The following is a 20,064-nucleotide window of genomic DNA, read 5'->3' on the forward strand; positions in this document are numbered from 1 at the left end:
TATCATGTAAAAATTTACTCTCTGCACGAAGATATATGTATATTTTCAACTGTGATGAAACAATCACAGCGGGGGCTCGTCCCTTTTTGTATGTGCGTGTGTGACAGATACTATGTTTCCGTCCACACTGCTGCCTAATAAACAGCCATTTCTGTTCAATAAAGTCAGTCAGTGTGTTCTCCTTGTCTGATTCTAGTCCTCACAGGCTATATAAAAGTGGAAAATGCCAGTAGCCTTTTATCTAACCTTATGATCTTTGGTGTAAACTTAGGTTACTACCAAGTTCATAGCCTTAAATTTTACCTTAATTCAGGTTACTGCCTATTTTTTTTAACCCTTAAGCATACATATATAATTTCTGGGCTCAGCTCGTGTCGGCCTATGAAATATCCTTAAGATCATTATTTCTAGGTAAAATTAATCTAAAATTACCAGAGAAAAACAAAATTAAGAAAATGTCAGTAAAACTGACTCGCTCACTCTATAAAAGAAGTGTCGGTATGGGAATATAGGCGAGTGGGATCACTACCACGAGTCATTCACCATTTAGACCTTCCGACATAAAATCCCCACCAGAGAGAGCTGATACCAAAGGGTGATGCGGCCGCTACTACTACTACTACCGACGCCACGGACAGCAGCGCCCCTAGCGGTCATCCTTAATCATTAGCTTCACAGCGCTAGAGTGCTTTTTTCCTCTCGTGTTGTTTTCTCGGATTTATCTCAACCATTACGATGGAACGTGCTGCTATTGCTTCGGCTAAGTTAAGTGCCTCATAAGTAGTATTTTCTAGTATTTTAGTCTTCCAGGGACCAGTATTTTCCCTTTTATAGGTCATATACGGTCTCCCGGTTGACTCGTGGCGGCCGTGTGCAGCCTCGTGTTAAGATTTCCCGGTCTCCCATACTGGGACATCTTATGCTTATGGGCTTTTTATATTTACGTTCATCGTTTTATTACATCGTTTTTATAGCTAGGACACAGCCCTTTACCATTTTCTCTTAGTTTGGTATTTAGGGCTATACCGTGTTTCTGGCCCAGCATCCCAGCTCTTGCTCTTCATCGGCTACCGCTGGCTCCGAGTAGTCAACTGTTCTTCAGAACAGCTTGCCTCCTCCTGGGCTTCTTTCTCTTTCACTAAAAGTGTCTTTTCCTCCTTTACGATGTATTATCAGTGTTATTTAGGGTGTTAGGCTAGCCTAGGTGCTTGTGCCATGTGTTGGTACAGTCTGGTTCACGTGGCCCCTCTGTAGTTGTGTTGCTATCGCGGCTTAGGCCACCTGCGATCACGTGTCCCTTAGCACCTTACCCTTCCCCTTCCCTCCCTACCAGGTATAGGGAGGGGTCTGGTGGATCTCCTTGGTTGCCATGACAACCACAGTAGCCTACCTCCCTCTCTCTCTGAGGAGGCCTGGAGCTCCATACCAGCTGGGGTTTAGGGCGACCACTTGTCTCGGGTACCGGGTTACCGAGCGGGTAGTAGTGGCGATGGGGGGGGGTAGGCCACCCCCCTCTCTCTCTCTCCCGCCGTGTTTACGCCGGGACCCCCCACCTATTACCTCAGTCCCACCCTTCCCCTACCTTAACGGACGGAGCCTCCGCTGAAGCCGGGGGCCCCTTTGGTTATAGGTCCGTCTGGCTCCGCCAGTGGGCGGGGTGGACAATTACTAGTGGTCTGTTGCTTGCCTACTATATCCTGTTTTCCGCTACCGGAGGAGAGCTCGCTCCTTACCCGGGCACTCTTCTAGTAGACAGAAAATTTTATACTACGTTATATACGGATATACCCTTAATATTACGGTGAATTTTAGTTTTATTTTATTTTATGTACTATCTCCGTCGTTCTCCGTCGTGGTTTCATGGCTCCTCACCACTCCTGGTTGGAATCTTTTTTCTGTCTCCGGCGTAGCCTTAGACTAAGTCCAACCGCCTAGTTACCACACGTATTACGGCGGGGCTCTGGTTTAATCTAACTTACATGCTCCGGCATGCAGCGGAGTATTTGTTAGGCTGTAAGTGTGCACCTGATACTCATGTATCTCTCCACTTACAGGCTACCAACTGCCAGGTCCCAGGTTGCAACGCGACGTTGTACGACCCCTGCGCCCATGAAGAGTGTAGGACCCACGCCCCGTGTGCCACCACCCACAACGGACTGATCGTTTGGCACCCGGAGGCTTGCACCATCTGCTACGATCTCGTTAGTCAGATTTTGGGTGGGGTAAGTCTACTCCTAGACTTTTCTTGGTCTTATCACCTACTAACACTTAGTTTTAAGCTTCGTTAAACCCTATCTCCGCCGCTAGAAGCTTCATATCACCTTCTCTTTCAGGCTGCCGCCGTGAAGGAAGTCGCCCTGGCAACCCTGAAGGCTTGGGTGGGCGGCTTCGGGAAGAACGCCGCCAAGGGCCAGCCTTATATACTTGATAAGAAGCTGGCCGTCCAGATCTTCCCCGGTGGCAAGTCGACCGGTTACGTGGATCCCATCTCGGCAGCCCCACTCATAGCCTCTATTCAGCAGGAGGTGCAGCAGGCGTTCGGGTCCGTCTCTACGCAGGAGCCGGTCCCAGATGTGGCCAACCTGGACCTGAATATTGAGCCTATGGCGGTAGGGGCAGAGGATTTGTTGGTTGAGGTAGGTGTGTCGGGCGCCCAAGGTCTTTCCTTGGGTGCTCCTGGATCTTCTTCCCTGTCCCTTCTTCCTCTTCATTCCAAGCCAAGGCTTCACGGGATCTGAGATCCCTGCTCGCTCTCCCACTCTCTCTGTACCCCCGAAGGTGAAGGGACAGAGAGAACAGAAGACACTGCATAAGACAACTTCTAAGAAGTCGTCGTCTTCTTCAGCTAGGAAGTCTACGACTTCCTATGCTGACGCGGTGAAAGCAAAGCCTAGCTCTTCCTATTCTAAGAGCTCTAGAAGCAAGGCTTCTAAGGAGAAGGCTCGCGCTCCGGCCGAGCCAACGCCTTCTCCGGCATCTACCGGATCTACTCCAGTAACTCCTGTTGGGATGGCGGGACCGAGCTCCTTTGATCCCACCACCTTTTCAGCAGTTGTGATGCAACAAGTGGGAGAGATGGTTGGCTCTCTTGGCTCTAAGTTTGAACAGATGTTTGCACAGCTGTCAAACACCATTAACCAGTCTGGCCAGTCTATTCAAGATCTCTCTAACCGAGTTAGAGAGCACGACGACCGCTTTGCTGGTCTTAACCAGGCTCCTCAGCCAAGCTCCCCTGTAGCAGATACTGGTATTTTACAGTTACCTCCTTACGAATCCCTACCAGCCTTCTCCATGGATAACCCATGGAGAGTGGCCGCTTATGCCCCCTTCAAGGATGGCATGATTTCTATCCCGGAGTGTGGAACTCGAAGGATTGAGGACTTCGAGTTCTATCCTCCCGGACTGACTCAGCCTTTCATTGGGTATGCTAGGCTGACGTCGCTGCTCTCACTAGAGAGGATAAGATCTCCCGAGAGACTGTGCTGTATAGTAGGGATCATGCACAGCGGGAATGGGTTCACTGCCTGGAGGATTGGGAATGTACCAACACCAAACTCCAAGCATTCAAGAGTCCTTTTACTATCTTTGCTACGGAGGAGGAAGCTTCTCTTCCGTTCGCTACCAAGGTAGTTGAAGCGACTCTGCAGGCAGTCCTCAAGGACGAGCCCATGCCAGAGTTGAGGGAAGCGGAATCTACATCTCCGCTCTTCCCGGCCTTTGGAGAATTGTGGGAGAACTTACCTGCCACGTTCTCAGTAGGTAAGCTTAAGCCAGACTGCGCAATGGATCAGTTTGGCGAGAAGCTTCCAAGACTGCCTGATACCCTTATTCAGGCGGAGTTTGATGCCCGTACAAGATTTGGGAGGTCTCTTAACTCCCTGATCATTACGGAAATGGCTGCCCTGTCTTACGCCACAGAACCATTATTCAAGATTCTGGATAAATCCCAGCTTCAGACAGTCCAGGCCGATGCTTTTGACTTCTTCCTAGCTAGAAGGAACTGCCGAAAGCATGTCTTGCAGGAGGCAACTATCAGGCATGAGCCTAATAGACTCTTAGCTTCCAGCATGTGGGGTGCGGACCTCTTCCCAGAGGCCTCTGTGAATGAGGTGCACCACGAGGCTGCTAGGCTTAACCAGAGCCTTAGAGCCAGATGGGGCATCTCTTCCAAGAGGAAACAAGAGACCGCCCCTGCTGCTGGTAAGAAGCTAAAGAAGACAGGAAGAAGGTTCCAGCCTTACCAGAAGCAACAGCAGCAACAGCAATTTGTTCAGGCCGTCCCAGTCACACAACAGGGACAGCCGTCAACCTCGAAGCAGACACAGCCCATTCTCCTGTTGTCTACTCAAAGTCAACCTTCCACCTCTTATGCAGTCTCGCCGGCCTTCAATTCAATGTATGAAAGCCAGGCCTACCCAACCTTTAATAGGTTCTCTGGGGGTAGCAGGGCGAGGGGCCACTTTCGCCAACGTGGCACAGGAAGAGCTGCAAGAGGTAAGCACTTCAGAGGAGGGCGCGGAGGTCAACCCGCTCAACAACAGTGAGGCTCCCCAGGTAGGAGGGAGGCTGTTCCTCTTCCGTCACAGGTGGGGGTTCAGCAAATGGGCACAGAGCATCGTGTCCAAGGGATTAGGTTGGAGTTGGATCAAAGATCCTCCTCCAATCAAATCATTCTATCAAGAACCATCAAAGGAATTGACAGATTATGCGGAGGAACTCCTTCAGAAAGGAGCTATTGTGAGAGTCAAGCATCTAAAATTTCAAGGTCGCTTATTCAGCGTGCCAAAGAAAGGCTCAACAAAAAGAAGGGTAATCTTAGACTTGTCAAAGCTAAACTCTTTCATTCGTTGCAACAAGTTCAAAATGCTCACCATCTCGCAGGTACGGACCTTACTTCCCCGTGGGGCCGTCACAACCTCCATCGATCTTACAGACGCATACTATCATATCCCTATAGTCAGAGACACTATCCGCCATTCCTAGGCTTCAAACTAGGAAATCAGACGTTCTCATTCAAAGTGATGCCCTTCGGTCTGAATGTAGCCCCCAGGGTATTCACGAAAATAGCAGAAGTGGTAGTTCAACAGTTGAGAACTCAAGGGATAATGGTAGCAGCATACCTCGACGATTGGTTGATCTGGGCACCAACGGTCGAGGAATGTCTCAAAGCCACAAAGAAGGTAGTTCAATTTCTGGAACATCTGGGGTTCCAGATAAACAAAACGAAATCCAGACTCACTCCGGAGTCTCGTTTTCAGTGGCTAGGAATCCAATGGGATTTGTCTTCCCACAATCTGTCAATTCCAGTGGTCAAAAGAAAAGAAATAGCCAAGTCTGTGAAACAATTTCTCAAATGCAAACAAACATCAAGGAGAAACCAGGTAAAAATCCTAGGTTCTCTTCAGTTTGCCTCAGTGACAGACATCCTCCTGAAAGCAAGGCTGAAAGATATAAATCGAGTTTGGCGATCGAGAGCAAACGTCAAATCTCGAGACAAGTTGTCAGTAATTCCACAGATCCTTCGCAATCAGCTCCGTCCATGGACAAAAGTGAAGAATCTTGCCAAGTTAGTACCCCTTCAATATCCCCTTCCAGTGTTAACCATTCACACGGATGCCTCCCTGTCCGGATGGGGGGGATATTATCAATTCAAACAAGTTCAGGGGACTTGGTCAGTTCAGTTCCGCCAGCTTCACATAAACGTCCTGGAAGCAATGGCAGTATTTCTTACCCTGAAGAGACTCCTTCCCCCGAAGAAGTCTCATCTAAGACTAGTTTTGGACAGTGCAGTGGTAGCACATTGCATCAACAGAGGAGGGTCCAAATCCAAACACGTGAATCATGTCATGATAGCCATCTTTGCTCTAGCAGACAAACACAGATGGCATCTGTCCGCCACTCACCGGGCGGGGGTAAGAAATGTGATAGCAGACGCTTTGTCCCGATCAGTCCCTCTGGAATCAGAATGGTCCCTAGACGACAGGTCATTCCAGTGGATATGCCGGAGAGTCCCGGGCTTACAAGTAGATCTCTTTGCCTCACAAGCGAACCACAAGCTCCCTTGCTATGTGGCCCCCAACCTGGACCCTCTGGCCTATGCCACGGACGCCCTGTCGTTAGATTGGAATCAATGGAGGAAAATCTATATATTTCCTCCAGTGAATCTTCTTCTGAAAGTCTTGAGCAAGCTGAGGACTTTCAAGGGACTAGTAGCTCTGATTGCTCCAGATTGGCCAAAAAGCAACTGGTATCCGCTGCTTCTGGAATTGGGTCTCCGACCTCAACGGATTCCCAATCCCAAGTTGTCGCAATCAGTACAAATGAGGACTGTGTTCGCTTCCTCAGGAATTCTCCAGACCCTAACTTTATGGACTTCATGAAGTTTGCGGCTAAAAAAGATGCTAATATTGATCCACAAAACATCCTCTTTCTAGAATCAGACAAAAGAGAGTCAACTATTAGGCAATATGACTCAGCGGTTAAAAAACTAGCATCCTTCCTGAATGAATCAAACACTACAACCATGACAGTTAATTTAGCTATATCCTTTTTCAGGTCCTTGTTTGAAAAAGGTTTAGCAGCTAGCACTATCACTACTAATAAATCGGCTTTGAAGAAAATCTTTCAGTTGGGTTTCCAGATAGACCTAACAGAATCTTACTTTACGTCTATTCCCAAAGCCTGTGCTAGACTCAGACCTTCTCAAAGGCCTACTGCAGTTTCATGGTTCTTAAATGATGTCCTCAAACTAGCCTCAGATACTGACAACTCGTCTTGTACATTCATTATGCTCCTTAGAAAGACGTTATTTTTGTTAAGCCTGGCTTCAGGAGTCAGAATTTCAGAACTGTCGGCTCTATCCAGAGATGCGGGTCATGTGGAATTTCTCCCCTCAGGAGAAGTTCTACTTTCCCCGGATCGTAGCTTTTTAGCAAAAAATGAGGATCCTCTTGCAAGGTGGGCTCCTTGGAAGGTCATCCCACTCCCGCAAGATCCTTCTCTCTGCCCAGTATTAATACTTTAAGAGCCTTTCTATCTCGTACATCCTCTAGATCCTCAGGTCCTCTCTTTATGAGAGAAAAAGGTGGCACTTTATCAGTGAAAGGAATCAGACAACAGATCCTTTACTTCATTAAACAAGCCAACCCTGACTCATTCCCAAAAGCACATGACATCAGAGGAGTAGCCACCTCAATTAATTACTTCCAACACATGAACTTTGAGGATCTTAAAAAGTATACTGGATGGAAATCACCGACAGTTTTTAAACGTCATTACCTGAAGTCCTTGGAATCCTTAAAATTTTCTGCAGTAGCAGCGGGAAACATTGTTTCTCCTGATACTGCATAGTAGTTGTAGTATAGATCCAGGTCTCCTTTCTACCTACCTCGTCCAACATGCCTCACCCTATTGCCATGCTACTCGGAATACTCTAGCCTTAGCCGCTAGAATCATATTGGTGGATTGTCCCTAATTTTTTTGCTAGGGACATATAATGTACTTCAGTGTTTCTACCCTTATTTTTATGCTAGGGTAGAACACAATGAGTTTGTATATTTTGTAAATATCTTAATTAAGTGAATCACTCTTTATTGTTTTGGCCATTACACTATTATGTATTACTATGTTTAATATAAGTTAATTTTAAGTACTTTATATTGATTGCTTTCTTTATCATGCCATTGTTTAGGATAAGTTAGCTTTAAGTACTTTGTTTGTATACTGTAATGTCCCTGATTCACTTATATTATATATCTCTTTTTTACTATTGGGTTTCATTTGTCCTTATTCCCATCTTGTCTGTTTCTCTGGTACTATTTCATAGGCCGACACGAGCTGAGCCAGAAAAGGGATTTTGAACGTAGGAAAAATCTATTTCTGGTGATTGGCTCGTGTCGCCCTATGAAACCCACCCTGTATTTCCTTGCCCTCCCTGCAGGACAAGTGTTCTAGTAGGTGACCGCTAGGGCGGCTGATATAAGTCCGTCGCGTCCATAGTAGTAGTAGTAGCGGCCGCAATCACCCGTTGTATCAGCTCTCTCTAGTAGAGAGGGATTTTGATAATGGAAGGTCTAAATGGTGAATGACTCGTGGTAGTGATCCCACTCGCCTATATTCCCATACCGACACTTCTTTTATAGAGTGAGCGAGTCAGTTTTACTGACATTTTCTTAATTTTGTTTTTCTCTGGTAATTTTAGATTAATTTTACCTAGAAATAATGATCTTAAGGATATTTCATGGGGCGACACGAGCCAATCACCCAGAAATAGATTTTTCCTACGTCAAAATCCCTTTTTCGGTTATAGGCTACAGCCTACAGACAATATCTGCTACAGTCTAGCTAACATTTTCTCACTGAATCAATGTAGATTGTAAGTTACTGCCTGGTAGGCAATTGCTGACATCGTTATCTGAAAGGATTATCTACATTATCATCAACTGTGGTAGTTGTGACGCCAGATAACTCACAATCAATCAATTATCATCAACTGTGGAACATTTTACATAAAACTTCTAAATTGAATGATCGCAAAATGTAAGAAGCACCAACATGTATTGGCAAAAGAAACTGGATTACAGCTTTTCACGCACAATAAAATCATTGTTCCAGTCTAAACTAACAATTTTTTAACTGGAACTTGGAATTATGTACTCAGTTTTCAAGTTAGATGTTTTCATGGACTTGAGTTTTGAAATCAATAAGCGAAGGAACAAAACTCAGAGCTAACGATCCTAAATCATTAGCACCAACATTACTAGCTTTTCAAGCACAATAAAATCATTGTTCCACATTATAATCTAACCATATTTTTCATTGAAACTTAAAATTGTACACTTAGCTTTCAACTTATATGTTTCCATGAACCTTGGCAATGAAAATAATAACCAAAGAATGATATTTGGAGGTAGCCTAAAGATCATAAATTGTAAGAAGCATCAATGTATACTGGCAAAGTAAGTTGATTATGCCTTTTCAGGGACAAAAATTATTGCTTCACAGTCTAAACTAGAAAAAAATTTAAATGAAACTTAAAATTATGCACTTAGCTGAATCAATAAGCGAAGAACGGACTTCTCTGAGCTCTGATTTCTTGACAGACCAGAAAAGGAATGGTGTCTTGGTCGGATTTTGGTCATGTGTCAACAATATGATGGTGCATATGCACATAACGAGTTCTTCACTCGCCCTTATCAGGATTTCACCATTATCCAACGGCCCCTTGGCTCTATTAATCACAATAATTGAAGGATTCCTGTGCTGTTTACTCTTCTCGGTTTCAGACAGCAATTATTCTCAACATTTTTCTTTATACTGCTTCAATAGCTTTCTAATTATAAATGAAAGAAATCATTTAAAGGATGAAAACACGTAAAGTACACTGAAATGCCAATCCATATCTTACCATTTTAGATTCTACACACTTGGTAACCATAACAATGACATGGACGTTCTTCTCCCATATCATCCTCCAGAAGGTATCCTTCTCATGTTCCCTGGGTCCTTGGCAAGCAATGAACTCCTTTGGTTTTTCATATCCCTGAAATGTCAATTGTAAATATACAATGTATTGATATGAAATTGTAAAAACTGATCACTTATAATAGTCAGGAATAGTTTTAATAAAATGATAAAAAAAATTTGGTAGTTTATTTCAAAGGAATTTTTAATTTCATTAACATTTACCCAAGGAGTTGTCTCACCTTCAGATTTTAAAGTGGTTCTGCTAGAAAATAGTGATAGCTAATTTCTGGGTTATTTGTAGATACATATTCATTACTGGAATGACAATTCAGCTAGAACTCATATAATTATCATAATAAATTCATTTACTGAGACCAATGAGCCACTTTTCAGACTTACAGAGATTGCCCAAAGAATTTGTTCTTAAATTGAAAACTGGAGCATGGTGCAACTGCAAAGTTGTAAAAGTTGGATAGGTAAGGTAAGAGAGAGACTACCAGGAAAGGAAGAAAAGTGAAGGCCAGAAAACCATGCAGCTTGGATTGAAGGGACATTCCAGAACTTTTAGTACCAGAAAAGTACACTACACAAGATATTATAAGTGATGTACCCTTGCAGGGCTAAGATTTAGAAAAATGCGCAGTAAATAATGTCATTCTTAATTAAAGTATGTTCATAAAAGGAAGCATTTTTTTCAGCAACAGGAAATACGATAAAAAAACTCATGTTCTGTATCATGCCATTTGTCCTTTCTCTATTTTCATTAAACTCAAGAACATAAGTGTAATTTGTGGAAAATCAGTTGATTGACAAGTGCACTATATTTTGTATTTACCACCTTGTAAATATACTGCCCTACAACTGGGCTGGTCTGTAATACTGCTTAGGGCATTTGACTTCTAGTTACCATCTTTGGCCATATCTTGCCTCATGAGTTCTGTATATCCTCTAATTTTGTCCAGCTAATTGAAGAACGGACATTTTTGGTAATAGATTAGACCTCATATTCACAGATGTTCCAGCTATTGTCAAGTCCAAGGTCTGCAAATATATAGGCACTTCCAATCTCTGCACCACTGAGATGGACACAATATCTGTAATCAGCATATTCCTAATGCCACCACTGGAAAAATGGTCTGACAGAAATATAGAGCCAACTGGGAACACATAATAGAAGTTTGTCAAGCACTTAATATTTCAGTTGCTATATCACATCCAGATCCAAAGAAGTTATCAGAAACAAAAATTGTTGACATGAAACTTACACCATTTATATTGAACCTTGCCATGCTGCATATAAAATTTATCATATAGCTGGGAGGAATTCAATAATACCTTAAAGAGGAAACATGAAGGAATTACTCAGCCTCATCTGTGGTGGTCCAAACTGGCATCATCTACCCTTGGGTCAGGCTGGTCCTCCATTCCACCACTACTAATAGACGATGGTAGGCTGGTTACTGACCCCAAGGAACTGGCTAAACTGTTTCATCAAGCTTTTGAAGCTAAGTAACATACCTACTCTGGATTTTGCATAGTGGCACTAATTGATTTGTGAATTTGCTAAATTGAATTTGCAGTTTCATATCCACAGCATTAATTTTAAGGTGTAAGTTGTACCTATTTAGAATTTCCACCACCTTCCTTCCTTCTTCAGGTGTTCTCTTTGCCTTAGGAATCTTTATCCTCAAGGAAAACTATTGCTTCATTCAAAAATAACATTCAGTACAACCTCTTGGTGCAATAAATAATCCACTGGACCACCCTCACAATCTGGGCCAAATATATATTAAGTACACACCTAGACCAGGCTAAATTTAAGGATGGCCAATCAAAAATTTTTCTGTACCTTCCAAGGGTAGTTGAAAGTTAATATTTCCAACCATGTGTGGGGTTTCTTTTCCAAACAGCTCACACAATATCATAACAGAAAAAACTAAAATCAGTGACAAAACCTGAGAATATATTTTTAAGAAATATTTATGACTCATCCTCGCAAGGGAAGTTGGGACAACATACCCCTTTACCACCTCAAGCAAGTCTAAATCTCTCCCAGCACATGGAACATTTTTCCCGCAAAGTTCATTCAGGCCGTATGGCACCAAATCTTGAATATCTATGTATGTTACCCAACTCCACCACACATTCATGAACTTTTCTCAGGGATGTGACATTCAGATGGCCCAATCATGACCTATTAAAGGAGTGGGATGTATGTATATACAGTAGAACCCCGGACCCTGATGTTATTTCATTCCAGAAGAAGCATTGAGATGCAATTTGGTCAGAATCTGAATAAATTTTTTCCATACAAAATAACTGAAAATGGATTAATCCATTCTTGACCACGAGTTATTACCCTAACCTTGCCTTTTTATACAAATCATTACACATATATTACAATTAAATAAGTTCCGAATTAAATAACATACTGAATTAGATGCACTTTTTTCATTTCTAAATGTATAATGTATCAAAATAACTGGCCTACGCCCAATGCAGATGTATTACCGATGATTGACTGTGTGCCGTAGGTGTGATGGTAATTGCTTCCTAGCAAAGAAAGATAAAGGAAAGGAGAACGCATTTTCGAGAAGTTCGGCAGTAGGGAGGTTTTCGTGCCCGTGTTGGAGGCGCCTTTTTCTCGCGGCTGTTCTAGAATCAGCAGGAGTGTTGTGGATCTCGTCGGGACGTGAGAAACGCCGCGATTTCTGATGCAATACCTCGTCTAGATTCATCTAGGGAGTCCTAGTAAACTCGGGAGTCTGTGACGCTCACCGTAGGCTCCGCCCCCAGAATGCCGTATAAATACGACAAACGAACTTTGGAGAGCAGTGATCGTAAGAGGGAGAGATCGTAAAAGAGAGAGATCACCAGTTAGTAAGAGCCACAGATCAGATTATCAGTAAGAGATCAGCAGCAGTGATCGTCAGGGAGACTAGAGACGAAGGAACCGACGAAGTATCAATCAAAAGAAGAGTTGTTCGAGAGTTGGTTGGATATTGGTCTAGTCGTCTTCAGGAGTGGACGACAGTGTTTTCTCGACGTTGAGCAGACTTCAGAGAAGAAAAGGTCCTGCTACAGGTTTTGGAGAAATCCTGCCTTTCAAGTAGACTAGTTTCTGCAATACAGAGTCAAGAGGACGACTGCAATTGCCGCTCTACATTTATGAAGCCAGCGCGTCGAATTGCCCAAATTGACTAGCAAGTATTTGAATTGCCTCACTGTTCCCCCAGTTCATTCAGCGTAAGATTCTATCTTTTTATGTAAATAGGAGATACCATTCTGCATTTACCTTTGTTAGTAAGCTTGTAAATAAACCTTTGTTGTGTTAGTGTTTCTTTCTATATTCGTATCCCCAGCTTCAACTGTTTGTGTTGATATATTTTTTTGTTTATTTCATATCGAACCTGAAGCGGACCTCCCTCAGAGGCCGTAACATTGTGTCGACCCTTGACCAGGATATTTAGACACCGTAACAGTAGGCTAGGCTAGTTACATAATAAGTACTATACGGGGTAGGCACAAAAAATGTTGGTAATAAAAAAAAATTGGAAATCATGCCTAATTATTACAGCAAATTAATAAAATAATAAAAATATTCCAAACTATGTCTGTTATCACAAATTTAGGAAAAATTCCTACGTTACATCGGCAGCTTCGGGCATGAGCAGAAGTAAACAAACCACATCACTGCCATGGTGGCGTATCACAGTAATATGTAAGAGTTGTTTAAGTTCAGTATTAATTTATGGTAATTTCCATACAGTCTACCAGAATTTGTACTGTACTGTGCTCCCCCACTTTTACGCAGGAATAGGGTCCACAACCTGCCGTGGAAATGTAAAAACGTGTAACTGTCTATTTTAACATTTCACTGCTTAACTTAAGCTAAAAAAAATTTACCCCAAATTATCATACTTTAACAATTTAATACAATTTCAAATAAAATGTACCCCAAATAATCATCCTAAAGAACTCAAAGTAACTTAGCATTACAGTACTCTCCTACTACTGTTACTAAGTAGGCTATATATATTGACCCTATAACACTCATAGCTGCTTATTTTACGAGTTCGTTTTCAAACTTGACAGTTCAAACAAAAATATACCTCAAAATATCATCCCATAACACCCTAATATCATTTCAAATTCTTGTTGCAAAACTGTTATTCTTAAGCATCGCCTACCATTCAGCTACTATTTTCTTTGGTCTACGTAACTTTGTGCATCGTTCTGTGCCTACATTTTATGTATATCGATATTTTCCAGTGTAGTGAGATGATTTTGAAATGATAATTACTGTACAGGTACATATTTTAGGATTGTATGTACAGTATTTCCCCTGTATTCGCAGGGCGTGCGTACCAGATGCCCCTATGAATAGCTAAAATCTGCCAACTGTTGAAACCTCTATAAAAATGGTTAAAACTGTCTATTTTGTTAGTTAAAACTTAAGAAAAAACCAATAAAAATGTCTATACCTTGTTTTTTAATAGCTTTATCACAAAAAGTGCATTTTACCATGAAATTGATAAAAAAGGGAATTTGTGGATATTTCTCAAAGAAAAACACCACAAATATACAAATTTCCGGCCAATGCCTAGAACACGAATACGGGGGTCCACTGCACTACTGCATAGAGCATATTTAAAATACGTGGGTAGTTTAGAAAGACGGGACGCATACGTACCGTCAAACAGAAGTTACAATGATCAGGATGTCTCAAAGACTTGTTAGTACATCCAAGGAGACACTGCGTGCTCACTTATCTCTAGGGGTAGGTTTTACTGTTCATTCACAGTGTCCTAATGATTTTGTCTAGCTTTCTTTTAAATTCTTCCACACTGTTGTTGTTTACAACATCTGGTGACAGTTTATTCCATGTAACATATGTATGTGAAGAAGTTCCCACAATGAGATGTGTTGCATCTTTTCAGCTCTAGTTTCCATCTATTATTTCTTGTCTAGTTTTCGTTTATGTAAATAGGTTACTGTCTATTTGTGTTAAGCCTTTCAGTGTTTAGAATGTTTCTATTAGTTGTCCTTGCAATTATTGTGTTTCTAAGCCATAAATGTTCAGGCTCTCTAGTTGTCTTTGATATCCTATTTGCCTGATGGATGGAATTAACTTTGTGGCTCTTGCTCGTGCCCCTTCTAATCTATTTATGTCCTCTCTTAGTCTTGGTGACCAAAACTTTAATGCATATTCAAGATGCGGTCTAACTATTGATGTGTAGAGCTGCAGCACATTTGCCTTGTTTTTGTATTTGAACTGCCTCTTTATGTATCCCACTTGCTTCCGTGCCTTATTTTCAGATTTTATGCATTATTTTGTGGTTTTTAAGTCCTTGGTAATAATAATTCCAAGGTCCTCTTCTTGTTCTACACTATTTATGTCATTCCCAAGCAGCATGTTTGGCATGGAGTTGTTTGTTCCTATTTGTAATACTTTAAACTTATCCACATTAAAAGCCATTTGCCATCTTTTTAACCACTCCTATTTTCTTTAGATAATTTCTTAAATTTTCAATTGTCTCTGGGTCTGCTGCATTTACACCTAGTTTGGTGTCGTCTGCAAATTTGGCTATTCTGCTAGTTAATCCTAGATCAATGTACGTAATGCCCCAAGGTTATGATTGATTGATTGATTGATTGTGTATTATATCTGGCATTACAACATCTGGGTAATAGACACCTAAATAAATTATATATAAAAAATTAAATTTTTGATAAATTTCATATAAAAAGATCAATAAATATATATATAAAAATTTTGTTCACATACATAAGTTCTTACATAGACAATCTATGTATAATTTAAATTTGGTTAAGGAGGCCCGCCTCCCTCATAAAAATATATAACTGCTCTACATTGCAATCCTTTCCAAGAATTGTAGCTAGGATAAAATTAACTACTCTGTCACGTTCTATGGCTATAGGTTTAAGTATTAGTATTTAATTTAAACTATAGTAAGTTTAATTTAAGCTACCTTAAGCCAAATCCCTCCGTTGCCTGCCCACACCGGATCTCTCCGGGGTTCTAGCCTATTCAGGCGGTAAGGGAGGGGTTATGCCCAAAATTTTTTCGCGCTCCGGCATGCAGCGGAGTTCTTTTAACCTCTAGCCTGTAAGTGATATCTTTTAGGATGCTCATGTATCTTTTCACTTACAGACCACCAACTGTGAGCATCCGGGATGCAATGCCATGCTCCAGGACCCCTGTGGGCATGAAGTCTGCAGATCCCATGCTCCATGCGCGACTCCGCACGGGAACCTTCAAGTCTGGTTTCACGAGACCTGCACTATTTGCTACGATCTGGTGAGCCAGCTCTTAGACGGGGTAAGTATTCCCAACTCCGTTCGCTAATCCCTACAAGGTTATAGTTCTTAAGTTTAATTTTAATCTCTTATTTTAAACTTAAGCTTGTTTTATATGGGATCTCGCATCCTCTATAATTTTAGTTTAACCTATTACTTACGTTTTAATTTTAAGTTTAAACTTAAAACTAACAATACCCTCTCTTCCAGGCTCCCGCTGTTAGAGACACCGCCCTGGCAACCCTGCGGGCTTGGGTCGGCGGTTTTGGCAAGAACGCCGCCAAGGGACAGCCCTACATCCTTGAGAAGAGGTTGGCGGTCCTGATCTTCCCCGGCGGCAAAGTCAAACGGGTTACGTCGACCCAGCAGAGGCAGCCCCGACTATAGCGGCAATTCAGCAGCAGCTCGCCGCTTCGTTGACTGAAACCAGGCCAGGACATCTCGTCGGAAGTCGCGACAACTGGATCTAAATATTGAACCAATGGTAGGTGTTGACGACCTGTTGGTCGAGGTAAGTACTTGGACGCCCAAGGGCTTCCCTTGGGCGCCACTGGTTCTTCTACTCCTGCAAAACTCTCCAGCTTCCTTCCAAGGCTTTACAGGAGCTGAGCTCCTTTATACTTCTCCTGATGCTTCCGTAAGACCTAAGGTCAAAGGACAGACGGTTGTGAAAACCCTGAGTAAGACGTCGTCGTCGTCTAAAAAGACATCGTCGGCGTCAACATCTCGCAAGTCTCCGGCTACGAACCCCGGAGCAGAGAGGTCTAGAGCTTCTGGGTCCGGCTCCAAATCCTCAAGGAGTAGATCTTCCAAGGCGAGATCACATACTCCGGCGGAGTCAGCCGTTCTTTCTCCTCTTCCTTTGGTACCTGTTCAGAGTTACCCGACCACCTCCGCAGCAGCTCCGGCTTTGGATCCCAATGCTGGTCTGTTGCAACACATGGGGGATTTGGTCGGTTCTCTCAAAAACAGTATGGAGCAGATGTTCTCCCGGTTGTCCGACAGGATTAACTCCCAGGATAACATTATCGCCGAACTGAGCCAGGCTCCGCTAGCTACTCCCCCACCTTTCGGCACAGGTATAGCTCAGCTTCCACCTCATGACTCTCTGCCTCCGTTCTCTATGAATAACCCCTGGAGGGTGGCGTCATACGCCCCCTTCCAGGACTGGGCTTATTTCTATCCCGGAGTGTGGAACTCGAAGGATTGAGGACTTCGAGTTCTACCCGGAGGATCTACAACCGCCGTTCATTGGCTACGCCAGACTCACTGCCGCTGCCATGACGCGAGATGACAAGGTCCCTAAAGAGACAGTCCTCTATTCACGTGACCAGGCTCAAAGAGAATGGCTCAGGTGCTTAGAGGACATGGATTGTTCTAATCGAAAAGATACAACCCTTTAAGAGTCCATTCACCATTTTCACAATGGAAGAGGGAACTCCGCTTCCCTTCCTTACCAAGATCGCTACGGTCACTATCCCAGCGGCCCAAAAGGGGGAGCCGTTACCGCAGCTAAAGGAAGCGGTACCCTACATCTCCTTTACTTCCCTCAAACCGGAGATTTATGGGAAGACCTGCCCAACACTTTTTCGGCGGCAAACTCAAAACCAGACTGTGCTATGGAGCAGTTTGGTGAGAAGCTGCCTAGACTTCTGGACAGCCTCATTCAGGCGGAGTTTGAGGCCAAGTCTAGGCTGGCCAGGTCTATTAACTCCATGGCCATGACAGAAGTGGCTACCATTGCTTACGGTTCCGAGACTATTCAAGCTGATCACCAAGTCACTGACTCAAACGGTACAGTCTGACATGTTTGAGTTCGCCACAGCCAGAACGAATTGTCGGAAGCATGTCCTCCAGGAAGCAACTATTCGGCATGAACCGAATAAGTTGCTTTCATCAAACACTGGGGAGGGGAGCAGACCTCTTCCCCGATGCAATGGTAAAGGAGGTCCAGGCGGAAGCTACAAGGCTTAACCAAAGCCTTAAGGATCGTTGGGGTCTCACTGCAAAGAGACGCCAAGACCAAGCAGTAAGGGGAGGGGTAAGGCTCAGAGGAAACCCAGACGTTTCCAGCCTTACCAAAAGAAACAGCAACGCTTCGCCCAGCCTGTTTCAGGCTGTTCCGTTGGTGCAGGCGGCCCAACCCTCTACCTCCAAGGCCCAATCACAGCCTATCTATGTGATTTCCCCCCAGCCTCAACCTTCCACCTCTTACGCTGTCTCCCCAGCCTTCAACCAAGTGTTCGAAGGCCAGGCCTTTCAGCAGTATGACCGCTCGGGTAGGGGAGGCAGAGGTAAGCGATCCTTTCGTCAGAGAGGATCAGGAAGGTCCCTTAATAGAGGAAAACACTTCCGGGAGGCCGCGGAGGCTACCAGCATCAATGAGAACTTCCAGGTAGGAGGGAGGCTGTTTATCTTCCGCCACCGGTGGGGATTCAGCAAATGGGCACAAAGTATTGTGTCGAAAGGCCTGAGTTGGAGTTGGGTGGCGAATCCGCCCCCACCCAGACCTTTCCTTCAACTTCCATCCAAAGAATTGACGGAGTATGCGGAGGACCTCCTTCAGAAAGGAGCAATAGCGAGAGTCAACAGATTAAAGTTTCAAGGGCGCTTGTTCAGCGTTCCAAAGAAAGGCTCACAAAAAAGAAGGGTAATCTTAGACTTGTCCCGTTTAAACTTGGCCATTCGCTGCGATAAGTTCAAGATGCTCACCATCTCGCAGGTGCGGACCTTACTTCCCCGTGGGGCCGTCACCACCTCTATCGATCTTACAGACGCATACTATCATATCCCTATTGCAAGACACTTTCGCCCTTATCTGGGCTTCAAGATAGGAGATCAAGCATTCTCCTTCAAGGTAGTTCCCTTCGTTCGGTCGAACGTAGCACCCCCCAGGGTGTTCACGAAGTTGGCGGAAGTGGTCGTCCAACAACTAAGATCACAAGGGATCATGGTAGTAGCGTATCTCGACGATTGGTTTAATTTGGGCTCCAACAGTCGAGGAATGTCGCAAAGCAACACTGAAAGTAATCCAGTTCCTGGAATATCTAGGGTTCAAGATAAACAGGACCAAATCGAGACTCAATCCGGAGTCAAACTTTCAGTGGCTGGGCATTCAATGGAATCTATCCTCCCATACTCTGTCGATTCCATCAGCCAAGAGAAAAGAAATAGCGAAGTCCGTAAAGCAATTTTCTAGGACACAAACTTGCTTCAAGGAGAACCCAGGAAAGGATTCTGGGTTCACTCCAGTTTGCATCAGTGACAAACATCTTGATGAAAGCCAAACTGAAAGACCTAACCAGAATCTGGCGCTCACGAGCAAATGTCAGGTCCAGGGACAAATTATCATCAGTCCCTCAGATTCTGCGGAATCGTCTACGCCCTTGGTCAAAAGTCAAGAACCTGTCAATATCAGTACCCCTTCAGTTTCCTCCTCCGGGGATTACCATCCACACGACGCTTCATTAAGCGCTGGGGAGGATATTCTCAGTTCAAGAAGGTTCAAGGAACCTGGTCACCCCAGTTCCGTCAGCTTCACATAAATGTACTGGAAGCAATGGCAGTGTTCTTGACTCTAAAAAGGTTACGTCCGCCAAAGAACTCCCACATAAAGCTAGTTTTAGACAGCGCAGTGGTAGTCCATTGTGTAAACAGGGGAGGCCTCCAAGTCACGTCATCTGAATCATGTCATGGTAGCCATCTTCTCCCTGGCGGACAAGTTCAGTTGGCACCTCTCCTCCACCCATATAGCTGGAGTGAGAAACGTCATAGCAGATGCTCTACTATCCCGATCAGTATTCCTCTGGAGGTCGGAATGGTCACTGGACAACAGTTCGTTCCAATAAGGATCCTCCGGAGGGTTCCAGGTCTACAAGTGGATCTATTCGCATCCCAAGCGAACCACAAACTCCCATGTTATGTGGCCCCCAACCTGGACCCTCTGGCCTATGCCACGGACACCCTGTCCATAGACTGGAACAACTGGGAGAAGATTTATGTCTTTCCTCCAGTGAATCTTCTCCTGAAGGTGCTGAACAAACTCAGGGGGACGTTCAAGGGTCAAGTGGCTCTAGTAGCCCCAGACTGGCCGAAGAGCAATTGGTACCCTCTCATTCTGGAAAACTGGGTCTTCGTCCTCTTCGAATTCCCAATCCCAGGCTCTCCCAGTCAGTACAAACGAAGACTGTGTTCGCTTCCTCAGGAATTCTCAAAACCCTAACTTTATGGACTTCATGAAGTTTGCGGCTAAAAGAGATGCGAATATTGATCCTCAAA

General features: G+C 43.8%; 1 protein-coding gene across 5 annotated transcripts in view; it reads right to left on the bottom strand.

The window, feature by feature from the left end:
* Positions 1-20,064, bottom strand: part of LOC135196921 (receptor-type tyrosine-protein phosphatase eta-like) — a 416,919-nt gene that overhangs the window by 49,548 nt on the left and 347,307 nt on the right. For all 5 annotated transcript variants that reach the window (XM_064223752.1, XM_064223756.1, XM_064223753.1 and 2 more), the window contains exon 18: positions 9,407-9,541. In XM_064223752.1, coding sequence (XP_064079822.1) covers positions 9,407-9,541 — 135 coding nt within the window. The remainder of the gene's footprint in view (positions 1-9,406; positions 9,542-20,064) is intronic.

The sequence above is a fragment of the Macrobrachium nipponense genome, chromosome 18 (genome assembly GCF_015104395.2).
Source record: "Macrobrachium nipponense isolate FS-2020 chromosome 18, ASM1510439v2, whole genome shotgun sequence".
In the NCBI taxonomy this organism is placed as follows: domain Eukaryota; kingdom Metazoa; phylum Arthropoda; class Malacostraca; order Decapoda; family Palaemonidae; genus Macrobrachium; species Macrobrachium nipponense.